At 42.6% G+C, this 19,349-nt stretch overlaps 1 protein-coding gene across 1 annotated transcript in view; it reads left to right on the forward strand.

Annotated features, from left to right (window-relative positions):
* Window positions 1–1,892: 1,892 nt before the first annotated feature.
* PHEX (phosphate regulating endopeptidase X-linked) overlaps window positions 1,893–19,349 on the forward strand; it is a 214,274-nt gene continuing 196,817 nt past the window's right edge. Inside the window, exons 1-3 of the mRNA XM_055268323.2 lie at window positions 1,893–2,964; window positions 8,321–8,389; window positions 16,901–17,062. Of these exons, the coding sequence (XP_055124298.1) occupies window positions 2,847–2,964; window positions 8,321–8,389; window positions 16,901–17,062 (349 nt within the window). The 5' untranslated portion in view covers window positions 1,893–2,846. The remainder of the gene's footprint in view (window positions 2,965–8,320; window positions 8,390–16,900; window positions 17,063–19,349) is intronic.

A 19,349-nucleotide genomic window follows, 5' to 3' on the forward strand; every position in this document is an offset into this window, starting at 1 on the left:
TAGTAGAGTCGGGGTTTCACCATGTTGGCCAGGCTGATCTCGAACTCCTGACCTCAGGTGATCCACCCACCTTGGCCTTTTGGTTTTTTTGAGGCACAGTTTCATTCTGTCACCCAGGCTGGAGTGCAGTGGCTCAATCTCAGCTCACTGCAACCTCCACTTCCTGGGTCCAAGCGATTTTTGTGCCTCAGCTTCCCCGAGTAGCTGGGATTACAGTCACGCGCCACCACACCTGGCTAATTTTTGTATTTTTAGTAGAGACAGGGTTTCGCCACATTGGCCAGGCTGATCTCGAACTCCTGACTTACAGTGATCTGCCCACCTTAGCCTCCCAAAGTGTTGGGATTACAGGTGTGAGCCACCACTTCTGGCCCTGAAGTTGGTTTTTTGTTTTGTTTTGTTTTTGTTTTTGTTGTTTTTGTTTTTTTCGAGACAGTCTTGCTCTGCCGCCCAGAGTGGAGTTTGGTGGCATGATCTCAGCTCGCTGCAACCCACCTCCTGGGTTCAAGCAATTCTCCTGCCTCAACCTCCTGAGTAGCTGGGATTACAGGCGCCTGCTACCACGCCCGGCTATTTTTTGTATTTTTAGTAGAGACAGGGTTTCACCATGTTGGCCAGGCTGGTCTCGAACTCCTGACCTCGTGATCCACCCGCCTTGGCCTCCCAAAGTACTGGGATTACAGGCGTGAGCCACTGCGCCTGGCTGAAGCTGGTTTTTAAGAGTAAGTGGCTAGGGCTAACTTGTATGATTTTTATTGCTCTCATTTCTCCTTTTCACTGTGAAGGGCCAGGAAATGTCGATGTTGGAGCTGCAACATTGAACATGGTTCCTGATCTTGTGGAACTCATGGTCTAAGATGTGTTCTAGAGTCAAGTCCAAAAACTCTTGGGAGAATCCCATACTAGGGGCCAAAGGCCTGCTAGGGTGTGTTATGGAATAACAGCAACAAATTAACGTCAACAGCCGATGAGCACAGGATAACTACAACACACCATGATGTCATAACATGGACAAAGGCTTATGACCCCCTGACTTTGGCACAACATGAAATGAGCAGAAAGTAAGGTATGTTATGGAATAAGCCCCACAACCTGAGAGAATCCCATGCTAAGGGCTTAAGCCCTGACCAAGACAAGCCAGACAGGACCATGAATGTGTGGCCATGTTATACTGAGCTCATCAGCACCTGCTGAGCTCCTGTGTCACCTCTAAAGCCATGTGCACAAGTTTTGCATTGAGATAATTGCTCTACTGGTTTCTGGATATAGTTGAATTCTCTACCCCCACTCCCACTGCCCTATGACCTCCAGCAAAACAAAAGCAGGTAGGTAGTAATTGTGTTGTGAGTTAATGATATCTATATCTTTGGATAATAAAATCTATATCATTTCAATGGTAGCGTTGGAATATCAGTTGCCCTTCCCCATGAAGAAAGCACATTGTTATCATTTAAATCATTATCATAATCAAAAAAATCAAAGACTCAGTCATTCATCAGTCTTTCCAGTGAAGTCAACTGCCTTTGTTTTTTGTTTGTTTATTTTTGAGACAGGGTCTCTCTCTCTGTCACCCAGGCTGGAGTGCAGTGGCGCAGTCTGGCTCACTGCAACCTCCACCTCCCAGGCTCAAGCGATTCTCCCACCTCTGCCTCCTGAGTAGCTGGGACTACAGGTGCTCACCAACATGCCCGGCTAATTTTTGTGTTTTTAGTACAAACAAGGTTTCGCCTTGTTGGCCAGGCTGGTCTCCAACTCCTGGTCTCAAGCGATCCCCCTGCCTCAGCCTCCCAAAGTGCTGGGATTACAGGCGTGGGCCACCACGCCCAGCCTGAAACCAATTGCCTTTGAATTCATCCTGGAGAATCTGCTGAAGTGGACACTTTATGTAAACACAAAAACATCCTAATGAATGGCTGCCTCAGTAGGAGTGGCAGACAAAACACATGGTGCACTTTTCATCAAAAACACGCAAGGAAAAAATTTTTCATCATATCTTTTGTAGTTGCTAATAAACTTAATTCACACACTTGTGTTTTTTTGTGGGGTTTTTTTTTTTTTTTTGTACAATTCTTAGTACCACAAAGAGGAAGTGCTTTTTCTCCTTCCTTTAAGAAAAAGTTCCAGTTCAAACCATCAGCCTCTGTAGGTTGTCTTAATTGCTACTTTGCACTGCACTGGACTATGACTGATTTTTGGCACATGCTATCATACACAAAGTTCCTAAAATAAAATGCTCCAGGATATCCTAGGAACTCTTAGAAGGCTTTAAAAAGGGACTCACACACTGAAAGAATATCTTTGATGAAGACAATTCAGGCAAGCAGAATGATTCTTGCAACAGAATTACATGATTAATTGAGATCTTGAAGTGGATCCGGTGAATCCTGGCCACCTAACTTATCATGATTTGGGGGAGTTTCACGAGAATCCAGTTTTGATAAAACAATTGTTTTTTTCCTCCCCAAGTGACTATACATTTAAATAGCTAAAACATCTGTTCAGCAACATAGTAAAACATGTATACTCGGAACGCTTGAGAGAAGAGCCTGCCAAACAATCGGTTGAGAGGGACTTTGCTGAGGGAGAGCACCAAGATAAAGCAACACTGTTTGTTTTGTCTAGTCAGGGGGAAAGCCAAGGCAACCAATATTTTGGTTTTTATAATTTTCATTTGTGAAGAATTATTTGAGAAAGGGTGGTGAGGGGAGATTTCCTGACGCGAGTTTCTTAAGCTGTCCATTAGTAGAAGAGCAAGAGAGCCTTGGATGTCAACACCTCGCTCTTGAGACCAGCCACCAAACCACGAAAAGTGACTTTCTTCTCGTGTGCTCTCTACGGCCCTTCTGATGGAAGCAGAAACAGGGAGCAGCCTGGAGACTGGAAAGAAGGCCAACAGAGGCACTCGAATTGCCCTGGTCGTGTTTGTCGGTGGCACCCTAGTTCTCGGCACGATCCTCTTTCTAGGTAAGTGGAGTGCAGGAGGCCGGGGGAACTGGGTGTGTGTCGAGAAGTTTCCTTGTGCTTTATTGTAGCAAAACTTGTCATAACACAGGTATAGGGCTGTTTGCCTGTGTTCGTAGGTGGTGCATCTTTAGTTTCTATCAAATATGCAAATGACAAAGAAGGCTTTTTTAAGGAGCCTAAATAAATAAATACACCCAAGTACAAAATGTATAGTCCAGAAGGCAAAGTGGGTGTAAGTGGCTTCGAGTGGCTGGCTGATTCTGTTGCATTGGGTGGAAAAATTTTTATGTGGTACATTTAGCAAAATGAGTGTTTGTGAATTCATAGTCACATAGTTTCATTTATATTTTGAGGAAAGACTTTACGTTGTGATGAAAACCATGCTGGAGTGTCTTTCCACTTGACTTTTATTATTGTTTGCTTGAACGAATCATGAAATTTAATTCACAAAACACAAATCAGTCCTTTAAAGTGTGCTTTTAATGATATTCTTCAATTCCTTTCTTATCCAGTGACTCCGGTGAGATGCAATTTGATTTACAAATTAATATGAAGGAAAACAGAGGTTTTTCCCCCAAGATTTGAAAGATATTGTGATTCAGTTATTTTAATGACTCTTGGTGAGAATGATGTACCCAGAGAGTATATAGGATGATAGAAGTGTATTCCTATGAAAAAGAATCAAATATCTTGGAAAGGAGTGAGGGATTTTCTAAAATTCTAGGCTTTCTGAACCCTTGACTATTACCATTTTAATTTTTCTCATACAACCCGTAATACTTCATTAGCTTGAACGTTACGTAGGAACAAGGAGATTCTAGGTGCAGTTTGAAATGTAGCAAACCTACAGGAGGCCGTGTTTATTTTGGCAGGGGTAAACCAGTAATTAAACTTTAAAAGAGTTAGGGTTGTGTGGTTGAAAACTCTGCTAAAATGAGCAAACCATCTTTCCATGTTTTCTGTGGCTGAAGATTTAGGAAATTAGATGGGTTTATTGCTTTCTGATAAAGCGAAATCTCCCTACTCCTGCAACTGAATCTGTGGCTCTTGAAGACTCTTGTGAGATTTCTCAGCACTTAGGGTTTAGACAAGTGTCCTCTGCTGAAATTCAAAACCAGAGGAAAAATTCTATGGGCATGCCAAAAGACTACGTGCTATGTGGAACGTGACTGCAAGGTTAGGTTTTGCAAATGCTCCCAAACTTAAAAATCTCAATAATTATTGTTTATGTAAAAATATGTACTCTTTTTAATGGTATTACCACTGCACGAAACTTTTACAAAACTCTACTTTTATGATTACATCCTGAGGCTGTGGCATATCCGTTGAAAGATTCTCCATGGCAGCAAATCTTTGTTCTTTCAGAGAAAATTATTCTTAGGAAATAGTGCTGATGTTTTTAGAGCAAAGTAAAATTCATCAAGCCAGACACTACTATTATGGATAAGGAGGCCTGCATAAAATATGAAAGCGAACTTTCCAGCGTGCCCAATAACCTGGCTCTCACCTTGACTCTCTAAGAGGAGCTCAAATGATGTTAGAGAATAAGGGCAAACTAAGGCTGTGGCCTCTACAACTTTGCTTCTCAAAATGGGGTCTGTGGACCAGCAGAATTAGCATCACTGGGGAGCTTGAGCTGCACCCCAGACCCGCTGATTCACAATCTGCATTTTCACAAGACCCCCCAGGGGACTGTTTGCAAAGGCAGGTTTGAGAAGCATTGCGTCAGGTGACCACATCTATTTGGATGTGTACATTCCGGGACATTTCTTTTTGTCAAATATTTCTGCACTATTTTAGAATCAGCCCCTTACTCCCTGTCCCCGTCCCTCTCCTCAACTCTACCACCCACCTCCCCTCTGCACCCAGGCAAAGTGCTTGTCTGAAAAGCTCCAGGGACCTGCCTGGCAATGCTCTTCATGACAGTATTCTAGTTAGGGTCGTCTTCTCTTCAAGGGGCTTCCCGGTTGACTTTGCGGTATATTTCTCTGCCTGTCCACATTCACTTACATGCCTGCAATTTCTAGCATCCCTTCTTACCTCATCTTTGTATCTGAGGCCCTGGGATAATCTCTCCTCGAAACCTTAGTGCTTCTACAGTAAGAGTGATTGCCAGTGGCCTTGCAGTGGCTTCAGAGAAGCTACAGAGCACCAGAATGGAAAACATATATGCCTGTAACCAGTTTATTTATTTTCAAGTGTCCTTTCTTCTTCTCCTTCCCCTCTCTTTCCTCCCCACAATCTGTTTCTCAGATGCACTGGCCGGCAAACTTTTTCTGCCAAGAGCCAGATAGTAAATATTTTTGGCTCTGTGGGCCATAGGGCCTCTTGCAACTACTCAATTCTGTTGTTGTTGCACAAAAGCATCCATAGACAATATGTACACAAATGGGCATGGCTGTGTGCCAAGAAAATCTGATTTCTAGACACTGAAATTGGAATTTTATATACTTTTCATATGTCATGAAATATTATTTTTCTTTTTCTTTTTCCCAACCATGAAAAAAATGTAAAAGCCATTCATAGCTCATGGGCTGTGCAGAAACAGGCAATGGATTTGGCCTACGGGCCATAGTTTGCTGACCCCTGCTTTCTGGCCATTCTTATGCTCTTGATCTGTGGATGACTCCACGGCATCCTAAGGGCATTTCCTCTGGTTATAGAGAAATCTACAATGAGAAACCAAACTGCCATTTACGTGTATTTTTTAAAGCTCCTAACCATTCAAAAGTAACATCTTAATTTTTATATTAAAAATATTTTCTTTATTGTCTCTATTTCATTCACTTACACCTTCACATTATCTGGGCTTGTTGATCCTCATTTATTTGGAGGATTTTAAAATAACCCCATCCATGGAGATAATGCTCTTCCTTGAGGGGCTGGGTCTGTCAGTGTCCCAATTAATTAATTATACACACACACACACACACACACACACGTACATATATATATATATATTTTTGAGACGGAATCTCACTCTGTCACCCAGGCTGGAGTGCAGTGGTGCGATCTTGGCTCACTACAACCTCCGCCTCCTGGGTTCAAGCAATTATCCTGCCTCAGCCTCCTGAGTAGCTGGGATTACAGGCACGCACCACCACGCCCAGCTAATTTTTGTATTTTTAGTAGAGACGGGGTTTCACCATGTTGGCCAGGCTGGTCTCGAATTCCTGACCTCAGGTGATCTGCCCACCTCGGCCACCCAAAGTGCTGGGATTACAGGCCTGAGCCACCGCGCCTGGCGTAATTAGTTATATTTAAAACCTTCCTTCTACTCATCGTTAGATAAAGATACCTGATTTTACTTCTTCTTCCTTTGAGGTTTTGGGTCAAGAATTATTTCTCATGAAAGGAATAAGTCTTTAACGATTTTATTAGCTCTTTTGTTTTTTAAAATAAGGCTAGGATCAAGAAGCTATTGTCCAGAATTATAAAAATATTATTTACAATAAAGCTTATTTTTGCATTATATAAAGGAACACATGCTCACTAAAGAACATTAGGTCAACATATAAAAATTGACTGATGGGGAAAATTCCCCCTGAGGTTCTACCACCCAGGCATATTAGAATATTGCACACTAATCTTTATGCTGCCCATATATATTTTTTTACGTAACTTTTTTTTTTTTTTGCTTTATACAGAAATCAAAACACACCTTTTTGCTAAGAAACTTATTTTCTTAAAAACAGGACTGAGATGGGCCAGGCGAAGTGGCTCACACCCGTAATCCCAGCACTTTGGGAGGCCGAGGCGGGCGGATCACGAGGTTAGGAGATTGAGACCATCCTGGCTAACATGGTGAAACCCCGTCTCCACTAAAAAATACAAAAAAATTAGCTGGGCGTGGTGGCGGGCACCTGTAGTCCCGGCTAGTCCGGAGGCTGAGGCAGGAGAATGGCGTGAACCCGGGAGGCGAAGCTTGCAGTGAGCCGAGATCACGCCACTGCACTCCAGCCTGGGCGACAGAGCGAGCCTCTTGTCTCGAAAAAAAAAAAAAAAAAAAAAAAGAACTGAGATGTTCCGTCGGCAGTTTTCTTGAACCTCTAATGTAACACAATGCAAAGAGGCTGTTTGGAGGATGGCAGCAGAGAAAAGAACAAAGGAAAAGCAGGCTCCATTCAGAGAGTGGGTTAATAAATAATAAAAACTCGCCACACTGGCTAGTAATCTACAGGTCTTCCATCTCTAGCAGAAATAGAGGTACTGCCAAGCTTCCTGCCACAGAGGGCCTTGGTCTCCATTCACCTCCCACCATCCCTCTCCCCATGGCCACATTTCCAAATGATTCATTGTTTATGCTCACAGAGCACAGCAAGAATGAATTCCCCAGAATTTCCTCAGCTACTACAAAGCTTTTTGAAATCTTAAACTCACATCTGCTAATGCCCAGGTGCTACCTGGGGTTGACAAATTGGGCACCCTTCTGTACTTCTGCAGACACCTATTTAGATAATGTTGCCAGCCAGATGGGGACATTAAGCCATTGGTGAAAAGCTATTTCAATTTTAGACTTTTTTTTTTTTTGGAGTGGGGGAAGGGAGGAAATAGCTGGAAGCTTGGTCCACAAAGTTGCAAATGTCTGGTAGCTAAGCTGGGCCTGGTGGGCGGAGAGTTTGTGGGGTTCAGGGCAGGCGGACAATGACTGTTGCTATTACTAGGTGACTGAGATATGTTCAGTATATTCTTTACCCCTACCCCTTTTTTGGTCCGTATCTGTATGGATGGTTTAGATAAGATCCAGCACTCTAAAAGCCAAACATGCTAGCTTTCTATTTCCACTCTGATTGGCTCCAAATGACATAGTTTAAAAGTTTCAACTTTCCCATCTTGAACATGGGCATGCAGTTATAACCAATAGAGTGAAAGTATGAGACTTAAACCACTGATAATTGGAGGCTGAAGCGACTTTAGAGAGTGTCTCGCCCAGTGGTGCTCATATTGGAGCATGTATCGGAATCACCTGGGGGGCTTGTTAAACCACAGATGGCTGGGCCCCACCCCCAGGGTTTTGGAGTCAAGATCTGGAGTGGCTTTCTAACAAGCTTCCAGGTGCAGCAGCAGCAGCTGCTGCTGCTCTAGAGACCACACTCTTAGGAGCTCTGGTCTAGTTATACTTACTTATCTTACATACGAGAGGACTGACTTTCAAAGCAACCAAGAGTCTTACCAAGGTTATTTAGCTAGCAACTACAGTCTGGTTTCGTGACATTGAACCAACTGGGTTTTGGAATACCGTGTCAACACTGAGAAGGATGAACTGATATCAAATATCTTGCATATGTTTCTGAGGGTGGTTTACCGGATGGTGGTCTGCTACAAGTCAGCCATTTATTTTGGTCTGTTTTTTCAGTGAGTCAAGGTCTCTTAAGTCTCCAAGCTAAACAGGAGTACTGCCTGAAGCCAGAATGCATCGAAGCGGGTAAGTCACAGTTTTCCATCCTGTGTCAAGTTATAATTATGGTACCTTGGGAAGTGGAAGAGAAGACAGGTGGTATTTTTAGTATTCTGTTTGCTTGAGGTTTACCAAGTACGAAATGCAATTTTGAAGAAATTTTAAGTTTATTTTCAAGTTTTGGTGTGAAACAGTGGAGCTTAGGTTTCCTGTTTGCTTTTTCCTTGCAAAAACTGTGGTATTCTAAGCATTGTTACAAGGAAATCAGGAAGGGACTTGGAAGGCTGAATGGCCTCTCTTAAGACCCACAGGCAGAGAACATTGGTCTTCCTATGGCTCCACTGGCTATGGATTCCTCTTTACCTTAAGCAGTTGCGTATTTTCTCGTCTGTGGGCCTGACTTGCCTGCCTCTAAGCAAGGCTCCTTTGTAAATAAATCCATGCTTCCGTTGTCAGTGGGAATCACTTTTTTCTTTTTTTAAAATTGAGACGGAGTCTTGCTCTGTCGCCCAGGCTGGCGTGATCTCAGCTCACCGCAGCCTCCACCTCCTGGGCTCAAGTGATTCTCTTGCCTCAGCCTCCCTAGTAGCTGGGATTACAGGTGCCCACCACCACGCCCGGCTAATTTTTGTATTTGTAGTAGAGACGGAGTTTCACCATGTTGGCCATGCTGGTCTCGAACTTCTGACCTCAAGTGATCCACCCGCCTTGGCCTCCCAAAGTGCTGGGATTACAGGCGAGAGCCACTGTGCCCGGCTAGGAATCTCTTTTTTCTGTCACACGTTGCAAGTCAAACTTCTCTTGAGGTGACCAGGCTGTGTATCAGTGGGTATCCCAGGGGAAGATGAGTCCTTAAAGTGGCTGCAGTTTTGCCACAGTGTCTTATCCCATCGAACTCATGGCTGGAGTCGCCCCAAAAGCAGCGACAGGGAAGTTCCCATGAGGGATTACTCCATCCCGAGATGGGGCCAGTTGGGATTCCAAAGAAGGAAGCACTAAATAAATGCCAGGGCGGCCGGTCAGTCCAAAGCATTTACTAGTGCAACTTATGTTGAAAGTGCTGCAGTGTATCAAGACAGTGAGAGAAAAGGGGTGTTCTACTTAGTCAGGGCATTAGGGTGTGGAGACTATATGCGGGTTTAGGGAATTCGGCTCAGAGCCGGTACTAGTTTCTTTCAGTGTTTTGTGCATCAACCTAGATACCTTTATCAGTGCCTGGGAATGTTCAAGGGCCCAGTTTGGACCTAAGCCTGCTGGGAAAAACCTGCAGCTGGAATTAGCCGGGCATGGTGGCTCATGCCTGTAATCTCAGTTACTCGGGAGGCTGAGGCATGAGAATTGCTTGAGCCCAGGAGGCGGAGGCTGCAGTGAGCTGAGATCGCACCATTGCATTCCAGCCTGGGTGACAGAGGGAACTTCTGTCTCAAAAAAACAAAACAAAACAAAACAAACCTGCAGCTGGCTGGGTCACAGAGTGGTCAGGGTATTCTGTAATTTTTGGTTAGGACACCGAAAGTGGCGGCGGGAGGCGGGGGGGGAGGTGGGGGGAAACCTGGGGGTCCCACACACAGCTATTAGATTTCCCTCCTAAATCAGTGTTAGGGCCTAGATTTCAGGGAGCCAGATTCTAGCCCTCACCCTCATTCTTTAAGTGGGCAGGGACACTTTTTTCCTTTTTCCAAAAGGTTGTCATCAAACAACCATGTGGCCCTTTCACTTTCCTCTTGGCCTTATGAGGTTAATGAACAAATTCACCAAATATTTGTTGCACATCAGGTACTAAGTTAGGTTTTGGAAATACAGCAGTGAACCAGGTATGGGAAGAAAGACAAGGCAATTAATACAATGAGAAAATTATCAAACTGGGTGTGGTGACCCCGCCTTTAGTTCCAGCCACGTGGGAGGCTGAGGCTTGAGCCCTGGAGTTGGAGGCCAGCATGGGCAAATTAGTGAGACCCCATCTCTAAAAGAAAGAAAGAGGAATATTAGTCAGTGGAACATGTTATAGAGAAAATTAAAAAAAAATAGAACAATGTGATAGCAAGTGACAGGATGGCTCGATTGAAAAGCCAGAGGACGTGACCTTGAAGGTGACCTTTGAATGATGAGGAGGGAACTGCTGTGTGAAGGCTGAGGCAAGGGCTTTCCAGGTGGGGGGAACAGATGGGGCAAAGGGTGCATAGAAGCATGAACTTGGTGGACTTGAGGAACGGGAGGAGCTTGCTAGGTGAGGTGCAAGTGACGAGGAGTCAATGGGGGGCCCAAGTGCCAGTGAGTCTGGACTTTCCGTAAGTGCGCTCAAAAGCCTCTGGAGGCTTTTATGAAGGAGAGTACATCTTAGGAGCATTTCAAAAGATGTCTCGGTGGAGGGCTCAGTTAGAGGGAGTCTTGATGGAGAAGAGACCATAGGGAGCAAGAATAGAAGAAGGTGGCTCAGGTAGGTTTATTTCCGTACGCCAGGTGACAGACGATGCTGTCTTGAATTCAAGAGATGGAGAAGGGAGAATGGGGGAGGGTTTAGGAGGTAGAGGGCCTATTGAAGGATTCGATGCGGGCTGTGAACAAAAGCAGACAATTGTGGGTGATGCTTAGATTTCTGGTGATGGTTGGGCAGTGGTGTTTATTGAGATGGGAAACACTTAGGTGAAAGAGTTTGTAAATTCTGAGACCTTATACAAAGGTAGTGGCTTAGAAAATTATGTTAGTAGAGTTCTTTTTTTGTTCCGTTCTTAAGTGATATATCTATCTATCTATCTATCTATCTATCTATCTATCTATCTATATATATATTTTTTTTTTTTTTAACCAGGCTGTGTGTTGAGTGACTTACAGGCACCATCTCATAAAACCTTCATAAGATCCCTATGAAGTCAGTGCTATCACCAGCCTCACTGACAGATGAGGAAATGGAGGCTTCTGGAGGCTAAATAACTGCCCAGGGTCTCATCCTGAGTTAGTAGCAGAGCTGGACTTCGTGTCCATGTCTGGCTCCTTTCCGTCTTTTCCTTGGTGATATGGGGCCATGCCAGGCAACTCTTTTTGGCCCTGGAACGATCTGGGAACTCTCAGGCCCTTTCCTGCTCCAGGCTTGAGTAGCTGACCTGGGGTTTTCTCCAGTGGTGAGAGATTGTCATGGAGTGGGGTGAGTGAGAGAGCAGGCGGAACTATCAGGACAGGTTTTAGAGTTTATGTCACCTGGTGCTTTGGCTGTGGTGGGGTTCTTGCAGATGTGTGAAATGGGAATTTTTGAGCTCATACATTTTCAACTTGAGTTTAGAACACTTTTTTTGTATGGAAGGTCAGTTATTTCGTGAGTTTTAGTTCTGTATTATGAATCATAATAATGCAAGACTAAAATTTACAGACTGACATTCAAAGATGTTGCCTTCTGCCAGCTAGTGTGTTTTGCCTTGCTGCCCTGTTTTTAATTTTCACATTGGCGAATGGCTTTCTAATGTTGAAAAAAAAATATTGATTTTGCTGTTTCTGTAGTGAAAGGCTCACCAAAGACACAGTTCTCTTTAGTGTAACGTGAGCCTCAGCATGCCCAGGGGTCTGCAGAACAGCTGTTGAGTACACATGACAGGAGAATTGCGGCCAAGCCAGGGCCTTAAACAAGAGGCTGTACATGCGTGGGCGTGCATGTTGAAAGTTCAGAAGACTAGAGTATTTGATCGCCTTCTGGACCATTTCTGAGCAGGTGCCAACCGTTTCTGACATGCCTCCTCTCCGTAACTCTCCTCTTCTCTGTGTCCTCTTATTTTAATCCCTCTTTCAAAATAAGAGCTGTACAAAGAATGCAAAGAAACAAGGAAAGAGCATGCATGCTCATGATCACAGATAAGGGCAGACAGGCTGACTGGGTTTGAAGCATGATTTAGGTATTTACAAGCCACATGATCCTGGGCTAAATATATAGCCACCCTAAGCCTCAGTCTCACCACGTGTAAAATGGGAATAACAGGTTTTACTTATACTAGTTGTGAGAATAAAAGAAAATAATAATGAGCTGGGCACGGTGGCTCACGCCTGCCACCCCAGCACTTTGGGACGCCGAGGCGGACAGATCACTTCAGGCTAGGAGTTCAAGACCAGTCTGGCCAACATGGTGAAACCCCATGTCTACTAAAAATACAAAAATTAGCCAGGTGTGGTGGCGCAAGCCTGTAATCCCAGCTACCTGGGAGGCCGAGGCAAGACAATCACTTGAACCTGGGAGGTGGAGGTTGCAGTGAGCCGAGGTTGCAGTGAGCCAAGATTGCAGGTTGAATCTGCACTTCAACTCCAAGGGGCAGGTTGCAGTTCAGCCTGGGCAACATAGTGAGACTCCATCTCAAAAAAAAAAAAAAAATTAAAAAAAAGAAAAAGAAAATAATAATGGTAGTAGCAGTAACTTAGGTTCACAATGCTGATTCTTAACCCCAAACCCAGAAAACGTTGTAACTCTCAGTTGACAAGATGGGGGCCTGATCTCAATTCGTTTGATGGCAAAATTGGATCTTAACTCATGTGAGGCTGCTTCAGATTTCATTTATCCTACTTATAAGAATATGCATATGTTTCCCTATAGAAATATTAATGCACTTGCCTCAGGCCTGCCACTCCAGCCATTGCTGTGATTATATGCAATGTATTTATTTTTAAAATCTGAAAAATCTATGAGCTCTGAAACATATCTAGCCTCAAGAGTTTCAGATAAGTGATTGTGGAATTACAGTTCCTAGATTTAGCTAACTACATACATACATACATACGTACAGGACACTTAGTGAAATTTGATTGCAGATATACAATGACTACTTTTTTTGGTGTATGTCCCATGGAATATTTGGTACCTACTTATTCTAAAAGGTGGTTGTTTATCAGAAATTCAAACTTCACTGGGCATCCTGCATTTATATGGTAATGTGCCCAACACTAGTCTAAGCACTTTACATATATTTAATTTGCATAATGATTCTATGGGGTGCTATTATTATCCCAATTTTCAGGTGAGGAAACTAAGACACAGGTTAAATCACCTGCCTAAGGTGTCTTAGCTGCTGCATGGTGTTTCTCTCATTCAAACGCAAGTGGTCTGACTAGAGTTTGTGACGATACCATATTGCTTAAAAAGGGCTTAGCATAGGTCCTGGCAAGAAGGAAATACTCAATATTGGTGATTTTATTATTGTTAATTATTATTATTACTACTCTCTCCCTTCATCCTTGATTAAATCTAAAAACAGAGGCTGGTATTTAGGGAGGATGCCTCCACCTCTACCACATAAACACCAGCTGGAGACTGTGTGACAATTAACCTTATATATAATGACTTGGAAGAGTACACAGCCTGAGCTTTCACAGATTTCCTTCATCATCATATTTCTTTTATTAAAACAAGACTCTGGGTTTTCTCCATGGAGCTGGGTAGGGGGAAAGGCGTTTCGGTGTCTTGACAACTATGGTCCCTTGCAATTTGAAGTCACAGTTCCCCTGCAGAAAGTGCAGCCCTGTGCCCCGCTGTGAATTGTGAATGATGAATTGGGAGGCTGAAGCTAGAGTTTTCTCACTCAGCAGGTTTCTTTCCAAATTCAATGTGAGTGATGTATTTCCCAACTTTTGTATCAGGGCCAAGGTCAGAGCTGACCTTGGAGTTTTTCTAGGTACCTGCAAGAATACTGGCGAGATGGAGAGGATACATTTGAGGGTTGGGGGCAGGGAAAGTTTGAGAAGGAGGCTGGAAAACAGTGTACTCATGTGGGTAAAAATGCGTGTGAGGGCTCCCCTGTGTGACTGTAAATGTTGTGTGGGACTGAGACGTGTGATCCATGTCTCTGAGGTGTCACATAGCGGATTCATTCTGTGGCTGCATACAGTAACTATAAATACCAACCAAAAGAAAGATTTTGTTATGTCCTAGCACATTTGCACATTAAATATTAATGATAAAATAGTAGCAGTAAGTGGCCAGGCACGGTGGCTCACGCCTGTGATCCCAGCACTTTGGGAGGCCAAGGTGGGTGGATCATGAGATCAGGAGATCGAGACCATCCTGGCTAACGCGGTGAAACCTGTCTCTACTAAAAATACAAAAAAAAATTAGCCGGGCGTGGTGGCGAGTGCCTGTAGTCCCAGCTACTTGGGAGGTGGAGGCAGGAGAATGGCGTGAACCCGGGAGGCAGAGCTTGCAGTGAGCTGAGATCACGCCACTGCACTCCAGCCTGGGCGACAGAGCAAGACTCTGTCTCAAAAAAAAATAAATAAAAAATAAATTTAAAAAGGAGCACTAATTAAAAATGTAATTAGAGACAACTGATGCTAGTTCTGAAGCACGAAAATGTTAAGCCAGTTTGAAATTTATCAAACGTCTAAGTCTTTTTTTTTTTTTTTTTTTTTAGAGACGGGGTTTTGCCATGTTGCCCAGGCTGGTCTTGAACTCCTAGGCTCAAGAGATCTGCCCACCTCAGACTCCCAAAATGCTGGGATTACAGGCATGAGCCACAGTGTTTGGCCTCTAAACCAATTTTTTGCTAGTTTTTTTTTTTGTCGTTGGGGGAGGTTTGAAAATGGTGGGGATTTTGAGGTCCTATAGAAATTAGAATGTTTTTATATTATTCACTTCATTGAAGACAAAAGGCTATTTGAAATTTTTGTAGAAAGTCCAAGCTGGAGAAATATCTAGCCTTATTTTTAAACCTGGAGGAACCACACATGTAACCAAACTGTAAGATACGTATCTAAATTTACACAGATTGTACTTTTTTGGGGCAGTTCATTCATATTTAGCTGAAATCTCTTTGGGTTTTCATTACTTCAAACAAAAATATATTCTGGCATTATTTAAAGTATGAAAATTGCCCAGAATGTCATCTTTCTAATGTCATTAAAATATTGGCTGGTTTTTAAAAAATCAGTTGGTACATATCTTTGTGCTAGAGTGGTAGCCAGCAATTGTATGGCAGTTGGAAGAGCGTTGGAGTTCAATATTGGGAATTCTGGAAACTTCTCATTTTGTAATGGAGGGTTTTCTTTTAAAGCTCATGGTTATGTATTTATACACACATCTACCTACGGGCTATCTTCTGTATGTAATCGTGTATGGGCTTATGAAAGAGGGAAAAAAATGGTAGATCAGTCTATTGTGTCTTTCTGTTAACTTATACACATACTCGGTTCTACCGTTAGACTTGGGTTCCTCATTTAGAATACCCTACTTTGGCCCTCCTCTGGCCATGCCTCTCCTTCATTCAAGGCATCTGTGGAGCCAAGTAGGCAGCCCTCTCCTTCTACACCCCAGAATTCCCTGCCTGATGGCCCCAAGCTCCCTTCCAGGATCTCTGTGGGTCTCTTCTGGGGCTTTATTTCTCTGAGAGTTACACTGAATATCAAGGAGCTCAAGAATTTGAAAGTAATTTGTAAATATAGCTTTTAAATATTTAGATGGATGACATATGGACTTCTGTTTCCATTAGCCTTCACTGTGAGGCAAACCACCCAAACCATAGAGGCCTGGAACAAAAATGATTGGCTATTTCTCATGATTCTGTGGGTTTGGTGGATGGTTTCAATGCTGATTTTTGCCTAGGCTCATTTGTGCCACTGCATTCAGCTAGACGGGCACCTGGACTGGAAGGGGAATGATGGCCTCAGTCAATGTGTGGCAGTTGTGCTGGCTTGATTCTTCTCTGTGTGGCCTCTTGTCCTCCAGGAGGCTGCTTCAAAGGGCAGCTAAAGGGCTCCATTCTAAGGGAGTTAATATGGAAGGTGCAAGGCCTCTTAAGGCTTAGCTTTGAGACTCACAGAAAGTTACTTCTGCCAATTCTGTTGGTCAAAGCAAGTGACAAGGTCAGTCCAAATTCAAGGCAGGGGCAATAGACTCTACCACTTGATGGGAAGAGCAGCAAGGTCACTTTGCAGAAGGACAAGCAGGATAGAAGAAATAGTCACAGTTATCTTTGCAAACAATTGACCACACACTCTATTTGTACTCTTGTCCCATACCTCACAGATGTTAGGGATGGCCCTGCAAATACCAGTAATGATAATACCACCAAACTTTTATCCATTCACTTTTTTTTTTTTTTTTTTTTTGAGAGACAGGTTCACTCTGTCACCCCAGGCTGGACTGCCATGGTGCGATCTCAGCTCACTGCAACCTCTGCCTCCTAGGTTTAAGTAATTCTCCTGCCTCAGCCTCTGAGTAGCTGGGATTACAGGCATGCACCACCATATCTGGCTAATTTTTGTATTTTTAGTAGAAATGGGGTTTCACCATGTTAGCCAGACTGGTCTCAAACTCCTGACCTCAGGTGGTCCACCTGCCTCAGCCTCTCAAAGTGCTAGGATTACAGGCGTAAGCCACTGCACCCAGCCTATCCATTCACTTTGAATGTAGTCATTTCATATAGTGAGGTAGATTCAGAGAGTTTATTTAAGGGGAAATATAAATGCCAAGGCTTGGAAACTGGTTGATATGAAATCGTTGTTTAACTTGGAAAAGAACAGTATACAACATTCAGTGCTTATCATTAATCCTATGATTTTCTTTCTAAATAGCTGCTGCCATCTTAAGTAAAGTAAATCTGTCTGTGGATCCTTGTGATAATTTCTTCCGGTTTGCTTGTGATGGCTGGATAAGCAATAATCCAATTCCCGAAGATATGCCAAGCTATGGGGTTTATCCTTGGCTGAGACATAATGTTGACCTCAAGTTGAAGGGTAAGTTTCTACTGGGGTTTGGTGATACACTTTACAGAGAGCAATATTTGACAGGAAAAACATAGTTTGGGATTTGAAGCATCACTTCTCACTTTTTAACTACCATGCTAAACTCATTTCCAAGAATTTTAAAATGAAAGGTTGCAGAATTCTGGACTCCCAGATCTCAACATAAGACTAATGTGGGTTGTTATGTTCATGTTTGGTAATAGTAAATTCTAATGCCAAAGGATAAAGAGCATTTGATTGAGATTGGAAGCAAAGGAATAATGAAAATTATATCAATATACTCATTTGCTGTATTCAGGGTAAACTTCATTTCTTGCTCATTGTGTCCTGGATTTTCATGGCTTACAAAATGTACTTAACACCTCATCATCTTTTGACATCACTTTTGAGAACTCTGGATGACCTTGTGGTTGTCATATTGTTCCTGTTAACTTCTAAGTTGGCTCTAGGGAGATTCACTTTTCTCCCATGGCCACTCTAGCAATGACAAGCTCACACACACATACTCACACGTGGATGCATACAAACATACATATGTTCTCAAATACATCCCCCTGCCCCCTGCCAGAGTTGGAAAGGTCTATTATTGGAGGGTATTCTGTTAGCATTGGATCTAATTTTTATGCTAAGCTATTGGAGAAGGCCACTTCAGGAGGGAAGTAGGAAGATTTCAAAGCCAGATAAGGTAATTGTTTTGAGAAGGCAAAAATAGTATGGTTTTTTTTGGCTCTTTTTGACAACTGTGAGTTACACCATGTAACTTGCATTCAGTAACACCTACAAAGAACTCCCGAGAAGTTATAAAAATCATTTTCCCTTCCCATTTACATTTTCCCAAGATTTTAAATACATGAAAATTAAATATGTATCATTTTACAATAAGTAAAACTCTTGGCAAAATAAATAATTAGATGCCTATTGTCAATTGTAAGGAAAAATGTGCTTAAATTTCACAACTAGATATAAATCACATGGACTTATATTTTCTATTAGGAGACCCAAATTTAGTCTTGGTAAATTATAAATGAGAATTTACAAGGATGTCAGGGTTTTCTCCTGACCCAAAAGGAAGATTCTGATACTATAAAATAATAAATAAGACCTTGAGGGGTGAGTTTACTAATACTTATTTCCCTGTAGGACTTTAGTTCATGTTGGTCTTTGATTTACCATTCTTGTCCATTTCCTATTTCCCTTCTCTGGCATTTCTTAATAGACAGATGTGTACACACACATGTGCACACACACACATGCACAGTCATGCATACAGAAACATTACTGAAAGATAAGAAAACTACAAGATTTCCAGACATATGCTCCTTTTGCATTAGTTATAACCCAAAGATTTCTATCTTCAGGACATGAAGTGGTTAACGATAACTTAAATAACTTTCCAGGGGTGTCTGGAATTTTAACATGAAAGTTAAAATCAGTATCAATATGCTTTGTTTGAGGAGGGTACTGTCTACAGGTTCCTTCAAAATCAATAGAAATGCAAGTAAATTGTTAAGCACAGGGTTTTTGTATTTGTTAGCTTCCTTTTAAAAATCAAAAATTTTATTTCCCAGCTCCATTGAAGAAATAAAAAAGCAAAAATTAGAAGAAAGGTCGCTCATAAATCCGTCACAAGAAATAACTGCTAATAAAGCAATTGGGGATATTGCTTTCCAGGTTTTGTTGCATGTGTGGGTCCATATGCATAACTTCATATGCACACCTATATATTTTAAAAATTAGCTGATATTATACATACTACTCTAACTTAATTTTAAAAATCAGTTGGTATTATACATACTACTCTGTAACTTAAAACTATGCATTTCTCATAGACATAGATTATGTCAGTAGATAACTTTTCTTTTCTTTCCTTTTCTCTTTTCTTTTCTTTCCTCTTGTCACCCAGGCTGGAGTGCAATGGCACGAGCTCGGCTCACTGCAACCTCCGCCTCCTGGGTTCAAACGAGCAATTCTCCTGCTTCAGCCTCCCGAGTAGCTGGGATTACAGGCACTTGCCACCATGCCTGGCTAATTTTTGTATTTTTAGTAGAGATGGGGTTTCACCATGTTGGTCAGGCTAATCTCGAACTCCTGACCTCAAGTGATTGGCCTGCCTCAGCCTCCCAAAGTGCTGGGGTTACAGGCGTGAGCTACCGTGCCTGGCCAACTTTTCTTATTATAAATAACACTGTAATAAACATCCTTGTGTACACATCTTTGTGTCCTTATCTAAATGTATCCTTAGGATAAATTTCCAGAAATGGAATTATTGGGTTGAAAG

The sequence above is a fragment of the Symphalangus syndactylus genome, chromosome X (assembly GCF_028878055.3).
Source record: "Symphalangus syndactylus isolate Jambi chromosome X, NHGRI_mSymSyn1-v2.1_pri, whole genome shotgun sequence".
Classification (NCBI taxonomy): domain Eukaryota; kingdom Metazoa; phylum Chordata; class Mammalia; order Primates; family Hylobatidae; genus Symphalangus; species Symphalangus syndactylus.